Genomic DNA, 19,350 nt, shown 5'->3' on the forward strand with positions numbered 1-19,350 from the left:
CGCTCAGGCTTTTCATTTTTTAAATATTTTTTTTTACATTACACCAAAGGTTATTTTTTTCATTTGCGTTCTTATTTTATGACAGAAGTAGTCTAGATTTCTGGTGGTTAATTAAACGGTTCTCTCGACCTCCGTCTCCAGTTATAAAAAAAAATAAATAAATAAAAATCCTCCCCCTACTTCTACCTGAATGGTTTAGTCCTAGCTAGGCTGTAGTTTTCCATGCAGCTGCAGACTGCTAGGGTGGGGGAGGGGTGGTACTAAGTGTGTCAGGCTGTGCACTTTAGTACTGACTGTGTTGCTAGCCTTGTTTTTTTTTTTTGCAGGCAAAAAGATGTCTGTGCTGCATGCTTCTGCTAAATTTACTAAACATATTTACATTTATTGTTGTAGCTTTTATTATGGCTACCCTGAGGTAAATCCCAAAGGGAGAAAATCCTTTTGTTTCCATATGTTTTGTTCTGAGGGTGTTACATTGTGCAGTTTGTCAGCCTGTGCTGGGTCAGTGTTGCCTGTGCTGGCTGTGTTGAGCCATTAGGCTGAGACTATGGCAGTTTCACTGTGTGCACAACTTTGCACAAGGACACTGAAACAGATGGAACAGTCCAACCTTAGCCCCCCTCACCTTCCTGCTTTTTTTTCTTCCTCCCTCTGCTGTTGCTAGTTCCCTCAATCAACACAGCCAAATGAATCACGTGTACGATTTCTGTCCAACGGAAGGCCTTCTCCAGACTACTCCTGTTCAAGGTTTACTTGAACTTTTTTTGAAGAATGTTGTACACCTATAATGGTGTTGCTCTATTCTGACCAGTATCTTGGGCGACATTTTAGTATTGAACTTTTTTTAAATTTATTTCACCTTTATTTAACCAGGTAGGCAAGTTGAGAACAAGTTCTCATTTACAATTGCGACCTGGCCAAGATAAAGCAAAGCAGTTCGACAGATACAATGACACAGAGTTACACATGGAGTAAAACAAACATACAGTATAAACAAGTCTATATACAATGTGAGCAAATGAGGTGAGAAGGGAGGTAAAGGCAATGGTGGCAAAGTAAATACAATATAGCACAATAAAACACTGGAATGGTAGTTTTGCAATGGAAGAATGTGCAAAGTAGAAATAAAAATAATGGGGTGCAAAGGAGCAAAATAAATAAATAAATTAAATACAGTTGGGAAAGAGGTAGTTGTTTGAGCTAAATTATAGTTGGGCTATGTACAGGTGCAGTAATCTACTTGGATATTGTTATATTTTTTGTTCCGTGAAGGAGTGATGTGCTAACCACAATTCCAAAATGTAGATGTTTTTTATGAAGTGTTATTTTTCTTTCTAATATTTTTTACAATAGCGCTGTATTTATGTTTTGTATTAGGAAAAAGTATTTGTATTTATTTTCTCTAGTAAAAAAGTAGCAGCTTTGACATTTAGATTGTCCATGCCCTGCTATTTGTGGACAATGAGAGGGTCAAAACAGTTGGGGGGGAATGCTGGATGTCTGAAGTATGTTTTTCAACCAGTCTTAATGTGTAAAAATCATTGTCTGGCAATTGAAAAAGGTCTTGAATCATCATTGGCACCGAAACAAGAACAGGAGCTTTAATAGGAAGGTGATATCTCTATATCTACCAATATTTTCTCCTATTGGTTTCCTGTCTAATGGAGTTCTATGGGGATGTTAGAAAAAAAAAAAATAACGCTACAAAACCACAAACGGTCTCTGATCAACACTGGGATATGAACACTGATCAAAGCTCGTGTTGCGTGGTTCCTCCCGCCTTGCCACTAATTGAAAAACACACCTAAGGTTTGAAAGGTAGAAATGAGCTTGCATCAAGTCCAATTAACGGTTCATTATTCAGAGCTGTCAACAGTCATTTGTTCTTGTCGAGGCAGTGAAGTAAGAGCAGGAATTCTTGAAGATTTCTGCAGACCACCTACCTCAGCCAAATCAGTTGTGAAATTCAACATACAATGTTTCATCAACATTGCTGAGACTGATCGCCTACCTTTTCCTGTGTATTGGGAATGATCTCAAAGCGGAGGGAATTTTCACAGAAATTATAATCTGAAAGGAGTTTCTGAAATGTATGCCATCAGCCTGAGGATGCAGCTCACATAGGCCTAGCAACAGAATATGAGGGCACTCATTTAACAGGAGAAAACATTCACTAAATAAAATGTAGCATGGACTACGGCTTGGAGCCCATCCCAACTCTGCTAACTTTTTGGTTGAACCAAACCTGCAAGACAGGTTTTTTCTTCTTCGTATTGCCCGATGCTAATGATTTTAAAGATCAGCAGTGTTTTACAATGACAAATGAGAAAAAATTGCCTTCCTGAATAACCAAATAGTTTTAAAAAGTACATTTGAGATGTTAGCCGGTGCCGGTGTTGTCATACGGATGAATTCAGGAATGGGCAGATCACTGGAAAGATATTTATAATGCGCTGCAATCAGAGATCTGCCAATAAATTGTCAAGCCTTTCCCTGATTTTACACATCTGAATTTTTGTGCTGCTGTTTGGCCACATGCCTCTCTAGAATTGTTATGAGCTATGAACAGAACACACTACTAGTCAAGTACTACTAGCCTAGTAAATCACTATTGTTGGTCAGAGGAGACTAACATTAGCAAAGGAATAGAAGCAAGAACAAGATGGTGATGCGGAGTCTTTTTTTCCCTCCAGTTTGGAGGTATACAGTGGACAGTTTACAGCTATTGCAGACCAGAAACCAATCATCTATGGCCCACATCAATCAGTAAATACTGTAGTATATAGTACAGCGGAGGACTAGCTTGAACCGCATCATGGACTTTTAGGAGAAAATATACCCAAATTAAATACATTTAACCTAATTGATCAGCATAACCTAACAGAAAATGGTGTGGGATGGATGAGGAAGTACATCATAACTACTTTGAAAAAATATACATTTTGTAAAATGCAAACTTAAACTAACTTTTTATACAAATAAAAAAACAAATGAAACAGACTGCAAAATTGGCATACAGAGCAAATACTTTATTAACATGGAGGTGATGTAACTTGATTTAGTGGATTGAATATGTGTTCAGTTAGTAGCCTGACTGGCTGTGCACACAGCAGAGATGGTGGCCATTTTTGTTTTTTCTGCAGTGAATCCAGAACACGGGTAATGAAAGAGTGGGGGAGGGGAGGACTACGAGCACTGTGCAATAACATTGGAATGTGAACAGCGCTGTTGCAACATAACAGGATGTGATTTCACCTTTTTTTGTTTTTTTTTAACAAGGAAACTAATATTAGAAAATAACATGTTAATAATTTTTATTGTAAAGTTATGAGGAAAAATGTTACTGAACATTATTTTTCATCATCCATTCGGAGGACGTTTTGGTCAAATCAGTATTTCCATCAAAGAGCCAGCGATCTTTTGGTTTCTTTGTTACTAATAGGACTCAATACATGAGACAAATAATGTTACAAATTGCGATATTTCTCTACAATCCCCGTTGTATGTATACTGAAGAAAAATATGAACACAACATGTAAGGTGTTAGTCACCTAGGCTGAAATAATAGATCCCAGACATTTTCCATATGCACAAAAAGCTTATTTCTCTCGTTTTGTGCACAAATTTGTTTACATACCTGTTGGTGAGCATTTCTCCTTTGCCAAGATAATCCATCCACCTGACAGGTGTGGCATATCAAGAGGCTGATTAAACAGCATGATCATTAACAGGCCACTAAAATGTGCATTTTTGTCACCAATGTCATGTGTCAAGTTTTGAGGGACTGTGCAATTGGCATGCTGGAATGTCCACCAGAGCTGTTGCCAGAGAATTTAATATATATATATATTATTTTTACCATAAGCCGTTTCCAACGTTGTTTTAGATTTGTAGTATGTCCAACTGGCATCACATCCGCAGTCCACGTGTAACCACGCCAGCCTAGGACCTCCACATCCGGCTTCTTCACCTGTGGGATCCTCGATGAGACCAGCCACCCGGACAGCTGATGAAACTGTGGGTTTGCACAACCAAAGAATTTCTGCACAAACTGTCTCAGAAAAATCATCTGCGTGCTCGTTGTCCTTACCAGGGTCTTGACCTGACTGCAGGTTTGCGTCATCGCTCTGGATAAGAGCGTCTGCTAAATGACTTAAATGTAAATGTATAACCGATTTCAGTGGGAATAGCCTCCCTTCGATGGCCACTGGTACGCTGCAGAAGTGTGCTCTTCACAGATGAATCCCGATTTCAACTGTACCGGACAGATTGCGGACAGTGTAGCGTGTATGTGTGGGCGAGTGGTTTGCTGATGTCAACGTTATGAACAGAGTGCTCCATGGTGGCGTTGGGGTTATGTTATGAGCAGGCATAAGCTATGAACACAATTGCATTTTATCGTTTGCGATTTGAATGCATGAAGATCTGCCGGCATCACGTCTTGTTTCAGCATGATAATGCACGGCCCTTTATTGCAAGGATCTGTACACAATTTGTGTACAGATCATGTACGACCGCGTGATCCAGATCCCACAGGCCACAATCAACAGCCTGATAACCTCTATGCGAAGGAGATGTTGCACTGCATGAGGCAAATGGTGGTCACACCAGATACGGACTGGTTTTCTGATCTATGCCCCTACCTTTTTTTAAAGGTTTCAGATGCATATCTGTATTCCCTGTCATGTGAAATCCATAGATTAGGGCCCAATTTATTTATTTAAATTGACTCATTTCCTTATATGAACTGTAACTCAGTAAAATCTTTGACATTTTTGCTTGTTTTTGTTCAGTGTATTATTATGTTTAGAGTAAAATGGGAGGAGTTTAAACTCGTCCTCCTGCACAAGTGAATGTTTCAGCCAACAGCTGCCAAGTGCTAAGCCTGGCTGCACATAGCAGCAGCACTGGCGGACATTTTGAGTTTCTGCTGGCAGTCCTCAGGCAGTCTATGAAAGAGGAAGGGAGTGGGGGATGGGCATACTACGCAGTGAGCTATTAGCTGGTTAGTGTTTTACTGAATAACTGTAATAGCAGCAGCATTTTTAAACAATCTATTTTTGGGTTCGTCATGTAATCCAAGAACATGTAATCTAAGCACATAAAACAGTTTAGTCCTGACTCTCAACAATGAGTAAAAAACAATCAACAACCGTCTTTTTCTGTGCATGTTCGCTTTATCATTGTATTGCTATTGCCGTTAGTGATTATAGGTCTGTTAAGTAAAATCTTTATTTCTAAACAATTTTATCACACTTTCTTCTCAGAAATGGTGTGTTTTCACCTCTGTTATCTTTGTATCTTTTCTATCTACGGTGCCTTCGGAAAGTATTTAGGTTACAGCCTTATTCTAAAATGGATTAAATTGTTTTTTCTCTTCATGAATCTACACACAATACCCCATAATGACAAAGCAAAAACAGGTTCTTCGATTTTTTTTTTTTCCCCCCACATGTGCATAAGTATTCCGAGCCTTTACTCTGTACTTTGTTGAAGCACATTTGGTAGCGATTACAGCCTCAAGTCTTATTGGGTATGACGCTATGAGCTTGACACACCTGTATTTGGGGAGTTTCTCCCATTCTTCTCTGCAGAACCTCTCAAGCTCTGTCAGGTTGGATGGGGAGCGTCGCTGCACAGCTATTTTCAGGTCTCTCCAGAGATGTTCGATCGGGTTCAGGTCCGGGCTCTGGCTGGGCCACTCAAGGACATTCAGAGACTTGTCCCGAAGCCACTCCTGCATTGTCTTGGCTGTGTGCTTAGGGTCGTTGTCCTGTTGGAAGGTAAACCTTCGCACCCAGTCTGAGGTCCTGAGCACTCTGGTGCAGGTTTTCATCAAGGATCTCTCTGTACTTTGCTCCATTCATCTTTCCCTTGATGCTGACTACTCTCCCAGTCCCTGCTGCTGAAAAACATCCCCACAGCATGATGCTGCTACCACCATGCTTCACCGTAGGGATGGTGCCAGGTTTCCTTCAGATGTGACTGTTGGCATTCAGGCCAAATAATTCAATCTTGGTTTCATCCTACCAGGGAATCTTGTTTCTCATGGTCTGTGAGTCCTTTAGTTGCCTTTTGGCAAACTACAAGCGGGCTGTTATGTGCCTTTTACTGTGGACTGGCTTCCATCTGGCCACTCTACCATAAAGTCCTGATTGGTGGAGTGCTGCAGAGATGGGAGAACCTTCCAGAAGGACAACCATCTCCACAGAGGAAACTGGAGCTCTGTCAGAGTCACCATCGGGTTCTTGGTCACCTCCCTGACCAAGGCCTTTCTCCCCCAATTGCTCAGTTTGCCCGGGCGTCCAGCTCTTTGAAGAGTCTTGGTGGTTCCAACTTCTTCCATTTAAGAATGATGGAGGCCACTTTGTTCTTGTACCTTCAATGCTGCAGAAATGTTTTAGTTCCCTTCCCCAGATCTGTGCCTCGACACAATCCTGTTTCAGCTCTCTACAGACAATTCCTTCGACCTCATGGCTTGGTTTTTACTCTAACATGCGCTGCCAACTGTGGGACCTTATAAAGACTGGTATATGCCTTTCCAAATCATGTCCAATCAATTGAATTTACCACAGGTGGACTCCATTCAAGTTGTAGAGACAACTCAAGGATGATCACTGAAAACAGGATGCACCGGAGATACATTTTGAGGCTCATAGCAAATGCTCTGAATACTTATGTAAATAAAGTAATTCTCTATGCAAAAAATCTAAACCTGTTTTCGCTTTGTCATTATGGGGTATTGTTTGTAGATTGCTGGGAATTTGTTATTTAATCAATTTTAGAATAAGGCTGTAATGTGGAACAAGTCAAGGGGTCTGAATACTTTCCGAAGGCAGTGTATAGTGTGCTCAGCTGCCCTAATATTCCATACTGGTGTTCAGGGACAAGGAACATGATTGATCCCTGTATTGATTGATATTTGTCAAATTGTACAACTCGTAAACATTGATACATTTGACTATGGTGTCTAATGTTATACTCTCTCAGGCTTTTTAAAAATCATTACAGTGAAAGGTCCTTATTTTCACCTGCGTTCTTATTTTACGACAGAAGTAGTCTAGATTTCTGGTGGTTAATTAAACGGTTCTCTCTCTACCACCCTCTCTAGTTAGAAACAAATATTTCCCCCCTACTTCTTTCAGAGTGGTTTAGTCCTAGCTAGGCTGTAATTTTCCATGCAGTGTTAAACTGTGCTAGTGTGGGGGAGGGGTGGTACTAAGTGTGTCAGGCTGTGCACTCTAGTACTGACTGCGCTTCTAGCCTGAGTTTTTTTTTTGCTGGCAAAAAAGCAGTCTTTGTGCTGCATGCTTCTGCCAAAGTTACTAAAAAGGTATATTTTGCATTTGTTTTAATAGGTTTTAGTATGGCCACTCTGATGGAAATCCTAAAGGGGAGAATCTTTTTGTTTCCATTCTTTTGTTCTGAAGGTGTTACATTGTGTTGCTTGTCAGCCTGTGCTGGGTCAGTTTTTCCTGTGTTGAGCCATGAGGCTGAGACTATTACGGTTTCACTGTGCGCACAGCCTTGCACAAGAACATTCTATGCTGAAACAGATGGAACAGTCCAACCTTAGCCCCCCTCACCCTCCCGCTTCTTTTCTTCCTCCCTCTGCTGTTGCTAGTTCCCTCAATCAACACAGCCAAACAAATCGCGCGCAAGACCTCTGTCCAACGGAAGGCCTACTTCTCCAGACTACTCCTGTTCAAGGTTTACTTGAATTTTAGATTTTAAAGAATCTTGTACACCTATACCCATGTTGCTCTATTCTGACTAGTATCTTGGACTACATTTCAGTATTTAACTTGGCTACTGTTGAAATTTCTTTTTTTTGTTAAAGAGTGCTACAGTAACCACGATTCCGAAACGTAGATAATATACGTTTTTGTGTGTTATTTTTAAATAATATATTGTGCAATGGGGCTGTTTGTTTTGTATTAGGTGAAATATTTGTATATATTTTCTGTATTCGTAAATAGCATTTTTGGCATTTCGATTTTCATGCCCTGCTATTTGTGAGAGGAAGTGAAAGGGTCAGAACAGTTTGGAGAGAATGCTGGAAGCCTTAAGCATTATGTTTGAATATGTAAAAAACTTTTGTCTGACAAGTGAACTGTATTGAATAATCATTGGCACTGGAACAAGAACAGGAGCTTAAACAGGAAGGTGATATCTTCATATCTACCTAAATGTTCTCCTGTTGTTTTCCTGGCTAATGGAGTTCTTTTGGGATCTTAGAAAATAACTGTAAATCTGACAAATATCCAAACTGGGTCTGATCAACACTGGGATAGCAATGCTAATCAAAACTCATGTTGCATGACTCCTCCCACCTTGCTACTGATTGAAAACACTCCTGGGGTATGAAAGGTACAGATCATCTTGGATTGAGTCCAGTTAACAAACGTCTCATTATTCTGAGGCTGTCATTAGTCTTTGTTGAGGCAGTGAAAAGTAAGTGGAGGAATTCTTTAAGATTTCTGCAGGCCTCCTAGGTCACTTAAATCAGTCGTGAATGTAAAATTCAACTTAAAATATTTACTCAACATTGCTGCGAGCGATGGCCTCCATTTTCCTGTGTCTTGAGAGATCTGAAATCAAAGGGAATTAACACTGAAATAGTCATCTGAAATGGAGTTCCTGAAATGTATGCCGGTAGCCTGAGGATACAGCTCACATAGGCATAGCAACAGAACATATGAGCACTCTGTACTTGGATGAAAAGCCTCTGATTTAACAGGAGAAAACATTTACTAAATAAAACTGTATCTTGGACTAGGCTTGAAGCCCAGCCCGTCTCTGCTAACTTTTTGGTTTGACCATATCCTCTCACTGCTGTGTAGCAAGACAGGCAAGAGTTTATTTAATTTGTGTTCGTATTGCACTATGCTTAAGGTTGTAAGATCAGCAGTATTTTACATTGACAAATGATAGGAATTGCCTACCCGCATACTTTTTAAACGTAATTTTGAGATGTTGCATGGACTTTTCAGTTACACCTGTGGCTGATGGGTGTATAAAATCGAGCATGCAGCCATGCAATCTCCATAGACAAACATTGGCAGTAGAAGGGCCTTACTGAAGCTCTCGGTGACTTTCAACTTGGCACGGTCATAGGATGCCACCTTTCCAACAAATCAGTTGGTAAAATGTCTGCCCTGCTAGAGCTGCCCCAGTCAACTGTAAGTGCTGTTATTGTGAAGTGGAAATGTCAATGGAGCAGCCCCAGCCGCGAAGTGATAGGCCACACAAGTTCACAGAACGTGACTGCCGAGTGCTGAAACACGTAGCGTGTTAAAAACTGTCTGTCCAACACTCACTACCGAGTTTCAAACTGCCTATGGAAGCAACTTCAGCACAAGAACTGTTCGTCGGGAGCGGCATGAAATGGCTTTCCATGGCCGAGCATCCGCGCACACCAGCCTAAGATCACCACGCGCAATGCCAAGCATCGGCTGGAGTGGTGTAAAGCTCGCCACCATTGGACTCTGGAGCAGTGAAAACACGTTCTCTGGAGTGACAAATCACATTTCACCATCTGGCAGTCCGACGGACGAATCTGGGCTTGGTGGATGCCAGGAGAACGCTACCTGCCTGAATGCAAAGTTCCAACTCAAGTTTGGTGGAGGAATAATGGTCTGGGGCTGTTTTTCATGAATCGGGCTAGGCCCCTTAGTTCCAGTGAAGGGAAATCTTAACGCTACAGCGTACAATTGCATTCCAGATGATTCTGTGCTTCCAACTTTGGCAACAGTTTGGGGAAGGCCCTTTGCTGTTTCAGCATGGCAATACCTCTGTGTACAAAGCGAGGTTCATACAGAAATGGTTTGTAGAGATTGGTGTGGAAGAACTTGACTGACCTGCACAGAGCCCTGACCTCAACCCCATAAAACACCTTGGGGTGAATTGGAACGCCAACTGCGAGCCAGGTCTAATCGCCCAACATCAGTGTCCGACCTCACTAATGCTCTTGTGGCTGAATGGAAGCAAGTCCCCGCAGCAATGTTCCAACATCTAGTGGAAAGCCTTCCCAGAAGAGTGTAGGCTGGTTTAGCAGCAAAGGGGGGACCAACTTCATATGAATGCACATAATTTTGGAATGAGATGTTTGACAAGCAGGTGTCCACATACTTTTGGCCAGTGTATTTATAATGTGCTGCAATCACGGATGTGCCCATACATTTGTGAATTGTGCTGCTGTGGCCACATAACCGCCTGGAATTGTTGTGCGCTATGAGCCAAACACCGTACTAGTCAAGTACTTCTAACCTATTAAATCAGTAGTGTTGTTCAGAGGAGACAAACATTACCAAAGGAATAGAAGCAAGGACAAGATGGTGATGAGGAGTCTTTCTTCCTCCAGTTTGAAGGTATACAGTGGACAGTTTACAGCTATTGCAGACCAGAAACAAATCATCTATGGCCCACATCAATCTATAATTGCTGCAGTATATAGTACAGCAGAGGACTAGCTTGAACCGCGTCATGGTAGCTTCAGGAGAAAATATACCCAAACTAAATACATTGTAACAAAATTTATCCGCATAAATTAACACGATGTGGGATGGATGAGGAAGTACATCATAACTACATATTTTTTTTTTACTTTCTTTTTTTTCCAAACTTAAACTAACCTTTTATACAAATGACGAAACCTATGCAAAATTTGGCATATGGTGCAAATAACTTCTTGACATGAATGTGACTTGATACACTATTGTACTACAGTGGATTGGATGCGTGTTCAGTTAGCAGCGTGTGAGGGCTCAGCTTGGCTGGCTGCGCACACATCAGAGCTGGTGGCCATTTTGTTTTTTCTGCAGTGAATCCAGAACGCGGGTAATGAAAGAGTGGGGGAGGGGAAGACTGCGCACAGTGTGCAATAACATTGGAATGTGAACTGAGTCATTGTAACATAATAGAATGTGATTTCACCTTATTAGTTTTATATCAAGGAAACTCATCAGGGGTGAGAATCATATGATAATAGTTGATATAGTAAATGAATGAGGCAAATATTAAGGAATGTATTATTTTTCATCATCCATTCTAAGGACATTTTTTAAGTCGAAGGACATAATAAAAATGTTTGATAAATGATCAAACTCAAAATAGAACTCAAACCCCCCCCCTTATCTGTATTGATATGAGGGGTAGCTGTGCGCTTAGTTGTAACAGAGTGTCATTGGTATGTAGGCTAGCGTAGCCTGCAGCTTTGTCTGCCTAGAGCTGTAACTTAGTTTGCGCAGTCTGTGTAAAGGACACGCTCTCTCTGTGTGTAGGTTGCTTAACGGATGTTGTAAAATTTCTGTGACTGTTTGTCATGTGATACCAGGCTGCACATTGAAGTCAAAGGCACATGGGGTGGGGCCACCAGCCACGTGGCCTATTTATATAGCTGTAAGCAGTCTACTGCAGTCTGTCTAGGCAGCAATGCAGCAACAATGCAGTAGACTGTTGTACCTGGAACTGATACAATAATGCAGTTTCTTGGGCCTGGAATTTATTGAGTTTACAGGGCCAAACTAAAGCACCTGATGACCTAGCTCATTTTAACATGCTGGGTGAAAATCAATTGGTTCGGATAGCAGTATCTGCCAATTTCTGAAAAACATTTAGAAAAAATAACCTACTCCTCACCTCAACAATATCATGGTTATTTTGTTGTTTCGCAGATGCGTTCGTTATTTGGAAACCACTGCATTTTGATGAGTGATGATGTCATTCAGTGACATGCGTAACCTGTCCCTATGGAAAGTAAAATATCACTAGGGATCAGACCGCAATGCTAGGTAACGGTTTCACTACTCAACTAGAATGGTCCTCTGTGTGAAGCCTGTTGTGCGAGTTTGTCTCTGTGTGTGGTGGATGTTCTAGAAAATTGTGAAACAATTATCTGGACATTTCAAGATGTATCTTGAAGCCTAAGTAATGATAGTAAATCTCATTCGTGAAGACTAGCCTACCATTTTTGGCTGTTTTTTGGCCATTGTGGAATACCCTACTTGTAAAACGTCAAACTGTCAGGAGCTTTGCAACACCCGCGGCCTGTTCTATTATCAATTATTACGGCCACCATCTCTTGACTAGTAAAACATGCCTGCAACTTGTTTTTTTTATGATGTACTTATTAATGAAACACACTATATGTTGCTGATATGTGCTTTAAGTCGTTACATTGAATTAATAATAAATACATTTTCCCCATCCCCCTCTAGGTTATTGGATCCTTTTGGTGTCAAATCCATGATCGGAAACCTCCAGGTGAGATATTATTTTAAATCTAATATAATATAGGACCACTGACACCCCTAGGTCACATTTGACTAAATACAAAAATCCATATGAATGTCATATTTTGTATATTGGCCTATTGTTCTTAATGATTGTATCAATGTCACTGTAACTATGAGAAAATGACTGTCAGCGAAATATAAAATCCATAAGCACAAATTGGAACCTAGCCCCGACGCTGGAATGCGTTCGACAATTGGAACTGTATAAGGTAAATCATGCAGTCCTTGCATAACCCTTCCTCCCTGTTGCCAACGGAGGCTGTATCTAGGGGCCCTGATTGGCTGAGGAAAAGGACCATTAAGAGCGAAGGGGAGGGACAAAAGCAAGTAATGTTGCTGCCATCCCCTGGGATAATGTCATATCCGTGCTGCAGACTGGGCCAGCTGTGTGGATTTGACAACGCAAAAGCTTGTCAGCCAATTGAAGCGAGGGATAGTGTTCTTACAGTGAAAAGTATAGTCTTCTGTCATGTTAGTGTGTTCGTCACCCCTGGACCACATGGCATCTCAAGTTCGCAATCCTGAGGACAAAAAGTTGTGAGCGAACATGCTGGACTAAACTTCAGTGGAGAGGAAGCTGGACTTGAGACCATTTTGATTGACTTCTGCTGAGTCACTCTTTCTGCTGAAATTGACTCTTGAATAGAATGGTTCTGTATGCTGAGCTCACAGTGAAAAAGAACCTTCTAGAATAGAACAAAGAGGGGAAAAACATACCAACAGGGTTCTACAGTGACCCCTAGTGGTGTCCCAGAACACTACATCGGTTTGTCCTTAAAGATAGCTCATCTGTACCCATTGTAGTGGGTAGAAGCTAGGTGGGAGGCGCAGGTGCTGTTAACATTCCCGAGGAGGATTCTTTCATGACCTGTTCCAACTAACATCCCCATCCCTCCTTGTCACTCCTCAGGTTAAAATGGAAGTTGCTGTGGCAGAAGAGAAGAAGAAGATATTCCGAGCCAGGAAAACCATGAAGATAAGCGACCGCCAGCAACTGGAGTCTCTCCACAGCACATTGTCGTCCCCCGTCCCGCCCCTGTCCAATTCCAATTCCAGCTCTCCCCCTCCCCGTAGCCCACTGACGAACGGTACGCACCCAGAGGATGCACAGAAGGGGGCAGACAGAGAGCAAAACGACGTAGCGGTGACGTCTCGTTCCACAACCCCAGTCTCCCCTACCTCCCTGACCTCTCAATCCCCTCCCCTTGCTCTGTCCCTATCGTTGTCTCCCTCCCCACCAACCTCCCAAAGCCCCAAAGCCAAGGAAGATGCCACTCCCTCCCCGTCATCGCCATTCCACAACCTAAACGACGTGCTGAAAAAGATGGAGGAAGAGGGAAAGAAAAACGAGTGTTCCACGTCCCCTTCCAATAAGGACAAGGAAGGAAAGGATACAGAGATGGAGGTGGCAAAGACGGACGAGAAAGAAGAGAAAGCACCTGAGATAGAGAAAGAGGTTTGTATGAGAACGAGTGAGAGGAGCTGAAATATGGATAAATGGGAAACATTGGAAGTTAAGTAAAATGGGGGTTATAGTTGGAAAGTGTTGAAGTTGGCATTGTTAGGGGTCCAAGCACCGCAAGTAGGATTTTTTTTTTTCTCCATGTGTTTAAGTTTGGCGGCTAAAATACAAACTTACCTGGATGTTCTCTTCTCCAGGAGGCCTGCACTACAACTGGAAAGAGCCATGAGGACCAAGCCCCTATGGATCAGTATCCTCTGGACTCTTCGTTCTCTCCCGTCTCGCTCGCCACGTCTGACGAAGATTCTGGGAAGGAAAAGAGGACAGAGCAGAAAGAAGACACCGTGGCCATGGAAACGGATACGGACAAGGACCATACAGAGACCAAGGCCTCTGAGACCTCTACTTCCACGGAAGAGAGACCTTCCTCCCCCAAAGCCGCTACCATGGCCTCCCCTAAAGCCGCTACCATGACCTCCCCTGTCTGCACCCCCTCCCCCTCTGCTGCCCCTGAGCCGGATCAGGACATCAAAGAAGAGGTGGTGAAGAAGGGAGAGAAGAAGAAAGACGATAGTCAGAAAGAGAAGGAAGGAGTAACGAAGGAGGAAAAGATGGAGGTAGTTTCTGTGAAAAAGGAGGTGAAAAAGGAGAAACAGAATGCTGCCGGGTGTTCTACCTTGTCTCTTGCCCCCTCCACCTCTACATCCACAAGTGACAAAGGTATGAAATGATAGCATCTGCAAGACCTGAAAAATCATCCAGAGCTGACTGATAGTAGTAGGCACTACTAATGCCAGCTATGTTTCATTTTCAAACTTTTTGGGATTTATAACAAAATATATAATCTGGGAATACTTGCATTTTACAAATAAAACCATACAGGAAAAACAACTAAAATTAATAACATACACACAAGCATACTGCACAGGAAATTATATCACATGACCATTAACCAAAATAATCTGATTAAACTTAACCAGAACACTTTGTCTCAACAGGGGTGAAGGTGAAGGAGGAAAAGAGCTCCTCTTCTGGACAGAAGCGTCCCCTGTTGGAAGGTGACGAGAAAGATGGAGGGAAGATTGAAAGAGACGGGAAGAGGCAGAAGGTGCAGGGCGTGGAGTTGGAAGCTGAGCTCGAGTTGAAAATCACTGCGAAAGGTGGCAGTCGCCTAAAACTTGAAAAGGTTGGTCTGGCAGGAATTGATGATACCTATTCTCACATATTAGCATTTTACCCCCAGGTTTAAGACTTTACCCCAGTCAGGTATAAAGTAACACTCAAACAATATTGCCCCACAATATCTAGCCCTAAATTACATCTTGAACTCATCCTATGTTTCTCTTCTTCTCAGGTCCTGCAGAAAATGGTTGAGGAGCGGTTGAGGGCGCTGCAGCTCACCGTCTTCGACCAAGGTTTACAGGAGCTAAAAGACCGGGTAGAAAAGATTGATTGTGCCACAAAACATCAGAGCACCCTTAACACACTACAGGTAAGCTAGCTACATGTTAAACTACTAGTAACGGGTATGTTACAAGTCGACTTGACAATAGTCACAACAGTCAGAAATTGTCGTCAATGGTTATAGTCAGCAATAGTCATAGTTTTCAATAGTCACAAAATTCAGCAATGCTAATTAAAATCCTTACAAATGGAAAGTCTCACAGGTTCTCACTGTTTCTTACCCTTTTTCAGGCCAAGATTGCTAGATTAGCGAAGAAATTCGGAGAAGCCAACCAGGCCTCGGAGAACAAAAGAAAACAGGAGGTAAGAAATCTTGTTAATTTATGGGACCCCGGTGTCTCATATATTTTTGTAAGTGATCTACTACTCATCGATATTAGTTAAAGCTGCATTATGTAACTTTTTTGGGTGACCTGACCAAATTCACATAGAATTGTGAGTTATAGAGATCTGACATTCTCATTGAAAACAAGTCTAAGAATGCTTCCCGTTCTAAATATTTGTTTTGCGTCTTTTGCTGAAAATACAATATTTTTGGTTATGTAAATTATATTTCACAGGGGTTTAAATTGTACAATGATTCTCTACACTATACTTACTTGTTTTGTCACATAAACTAAAATTAGGTGAACAATTAGAATTTTAGAAACCAGGAAATGGCGGAACGAATTCTGCATATTGCACCTTTAATATCAAACAGACAATTAAATAAAAATTGCTGAGGGTGTTGGCTAAAGGTGTCACCATGGCGTGTGTTCGCAGGCGCTAACGTCCTCTGTTGCCAAGACTGCACCTGCTACAAACACCATTCCGACACAACGGTAAGAGTTTGGTCCTACTGCCAATGTACTACTTCCTCATTTAGAAAAGCTTTTAGTCGTTTGTATGCATTTCCTCCTGTGAATCACAGGTGAACAGTAATCAAAAACAGGGGATTGCATTGCCTCTAGTCTTATGAAGATGTTGGATTCAACCATTATTTTAGTTTGTTTGCAGTCTTGTGTTAATCACCATTGGCAATCATGGATGGCAATTCCAAAACTTTCACATATTCCATAGTTTCCTTTTTTTTCATCTCTTGTGACAGCACATTCCCATTGCTTGTATTCTCCAGCATAAAAATGTATTTTCTGTATTTGTAATTCAAATCATGCAGAAGGAAAGCTGTGTGTTAGTCATTGCATGGGGCTATACTAGCTATCATTGTGCCTTTGTATCAACGTGACAATACCGGCCTGAAGCCAATGAATGCCACACATGGAGTCAATCACAACGTGTGATTGAATGTGTGGTGACTCTGCACAGGATCGTTGTCAATAATACTGAGGCTGGATTAAATTCTCGGGAGATTGGATTAAAAAGCAACAGCATCCGCTAAAAACCATAATAACGGGAAACAAAGATGATACCTTTCGAGGGTATTCTCTGATGTACAAGACTGACTTCTCTTTTGATCGCTTAGTGCCTACCCGTCAGGCATTTTCAAACCAAAATCCCCACATGAAATCAATCATCATTTTGTTTTGGATTAAACAAACAAACAGCGGTTCGGTTTTTGCGTCTTTTTTCTTTTGCACACCACCATGGTTCCAGGTCCTGAGTCTTGTGACGTTATACAATGCGCCAAAGCTTGAGAAAACAAGCTTTTAAAAGCTGTGCAGACAGTGTTCACAGCACCCGATCCAACTGCACCTCTCCTCTCAACAGCGTGCTCCGAATGCATCCAAAGCTGGAGCTGCAGTCTGAAGAGGGGGCATGGCGGAGAGGGGAGCTGGCGACCTCTATTGGTTGGATTAAGAAGGAAGTGAAGGAGGAGGAAGAATCCGAAGAAGAGTATGAAGAGATATCTGAGGAAGAGGAATTTGAGAATCCTTCATTCAACCTAAGACACCAGCCTGCTAGAAGAGATGGGTCACAGCAGCAGTCACCACAGCAACCGAGTGGAGGAACTAGGGTTCGTTCAGACATAATGCTGCGTCCCATCTCCACAGACAAGGAGAGACAGCTTTACCTGCGTTCTAAGAATGCTGCAAGGAAGGCCAGATCCGATCGTTACGCAGTATTCCTGTTCCGGAACCTGGTCTCGTACGAGAACTACGTGAAGTGGGTCACCACGGTGAACTACGTCGGAACGTTGGGCAAAGACGCGCTGCCTGTTAACCTGCGCGAAACCATGAAGAAATATTTGGAACAAAGGTTCAACAAACTGTATGCCAGAGACTGGAAAAAGATCAGGGACTCCATCAATGAGATACTGAGAGTGAAGAGACTACAGTTCTTCTTTGAATCAGACTATAATTTGACTTAACATGTTTGATTGGGAAGGTGCCAATTTCCACAGTAGTCGTGTTGCACTTTTATGTTTTGTATGGAAACGACATAGTCTTGAGATAGTTGCAATCGTCACTTTTTTATTTTACCAACGTTAACAATAATATATTTGCATTCTTGCCCCATGAAACATTTTATTTGTTCATAATATTCCCAGTTCCTAATGTACTGTACTAAATAAAGGTCCGGATTACTATATAAAAAACATGTTATATCATTACAACACAAATGTATACCAAAATGTTTTATTTAATGTACAGTACCAAAAATGTTAACCTGCAAACAGTTCATGATTTTCATGACAGAATACCACAAACAACTCAAGAATGATACCTATACACTAAACAAGTGCTAAAGGAATCAACACTTTTTACCCCCTTTTTTGTGATCAAGATTTTTTTTAAATGTGTAGATTTTTTGGGGTTGAATTTGTAAAATTCAATGCAAAGAAGAAGAAACAACAAAATACACATAACAAACACTCAGTAAACACAATGTTACAAACACGGGGGGAAACAGAAGAAGACCGAGCCAGAAGACAGAATAATAGTAAACTGGCAAATTAAACTGGTAAAGTGTGGCAAAGAGGTCGCCAAATTACAGGAAGACTTTTTCTCTGGTCTGTCTCAATATGATCTCTGACCTATTTTTAAACAAGCCAACTGAATGCAAATCACATCTCTTTCAATTACCTTTACATTGTTTTTTATTAAACTCAAAACTCAACACACATATTTTCCAACAGGCCAGTAGCAGCTGTCGTAAAGCAGCCCATGACAAGCCCAGTCTCTACCAACCATACAGGTAAGTTCTCCCTTCTTCTTCACCTTCTCCCTTACCTGTCAATAGGATGTTTCACTTATCATGGGGATTGAACGACCCTGAGATCAAGTTACAAGATAAAGAACGACACCAACTGACCATCAGCTGTCAGGAATAAACTCACCATTCCATTCCTATCTCCTGTTGTCTGTCCAGTTTCTCCGGTGAAGCAGGCCAAACCTGTCCCCACTACCACTACGGCCACTGCCATGGTAACACAGGGCTCCATCCTGCAGCTGATCCCCACCTCCTCTAGCTCCGCCTCCCTGTGCACCGTCACCTCCCAGAGCGGCCCCACCGGCACCCTGCTCCTCAAGACCACCTCTGGCTCCAACGTGGTGGGCCAGAATGGCCAGCCGCTCCTCATCCAGCTGCCTCTCTCTGCCATGGCCAACGGCGGGGCCGGAACCCTGGTCAACATCCCTGTGTCCTCCTTCGCTGCAGTCAACTCGCTCAACAAGGCCAAGACCACTACTCCCACCACTACCTATATCCTCAAGGCCGGCCCCACCACCTCCACCATGGCCGGCCCCACCACCTCCACCATGGCTTTGCAGCCCATCTCCTCCACCACCCAGCTCTCTCCAGCCATGTCCCCAGCCCAGATGACTCTGGCTCGGGCTGTGTACCAGGGGGGCACTGGGGGGATCAGTACGCCCAGTGCTGGGATGTCAGTGACCACAGCCAGGGTGCCTGTTCAGGCGTCCTCTGGTCCAGCCGCTACGGGCTCGGCAGCTCCAGGACCTCCTTCGGGGACGGCTATGACGTCAAAGACAGGTGGGTTTTCTAGCAACAGGCCTGATAACAATATCCTATACTGTATGTGGACAAGATTAATAATTGCATTTATATGTACAGTTGAAGTCGGAAGTTTACATACACTTTAGCCAAATACATTTAAACTCAGTTTTTCACAATTCCTGACATTTAATCCTCGTAAAAATTCCTTGTCTTTAGGTCAGTTTGGATCACCAC

General features: G+C 42.2%; 1 protein-coding gene across 1 annotated transcript in view; it reads left to right on the top strand.

Annotated features, from left to right (window-relative positions):
• Window positions 1-19,350, top strand: part of LOC115103668 (activating transcription factor 7-interacting protein 1-like) — a 53,705-nt gene that overhangs the window by 23,326 nt on the left and 11,029 nt on the right. Inside the window, exons 2-10 of the mRNA XM_065006155.1 lie at window positions 12,219-12,264; window positions 13,207-13,752; window positions 13,956-14,478; window positions 14,757-14,944; window positions 15,113-15,250; window positions 15,454-15,525; window positions 15,985-16,043; window positions 18,299-18,357; window positions 18,532-19,152. Coding sequence (XP_064862227.1) covers window positions 12,247-12,264; window positions 13,207-13,752; window positions 13,956-14,478; window positions 14,757-14,944; window positions 15,113-15,250; window positions 15,454-15,525; window positions 15,985-16,043; window positions 18,299-18,357; window positions 18,532-19,152 — 2,224 coding nt within the window. The 5' untranslated portion in view covers window positions 12,219-12,246. The remainder of the gene's footprint in view (window positions 1-12,218; window positions 12,265-13,206; window positions 13,753-13,955; window positions 14,479-14,756; window positions 14,945-15,112; window positions 15,251-15,453; window positions 15,526-15,984; window positions 16,044-18,298; window positions 18,358-18,531; window positions 19,153-19,350) is intronic.

The sequence above is a fragment of the Oncorhynchus nerka genome, linkage group LG21 (assembly GCF_034236695.1).
Source record: "Oncorhynchus nerka isolate Pitt River linkage group LG21, Oner_Uvic_2.0, whole genome shotgun sequence".
In the NCBI taxonomy this organism is placed as follows: Eukaryota; Metazoa; Chordata; class Actinopteri; order Salmoniformes; family Salmonidae; genus Oncorhynchus; species Oncorhynchus nerka.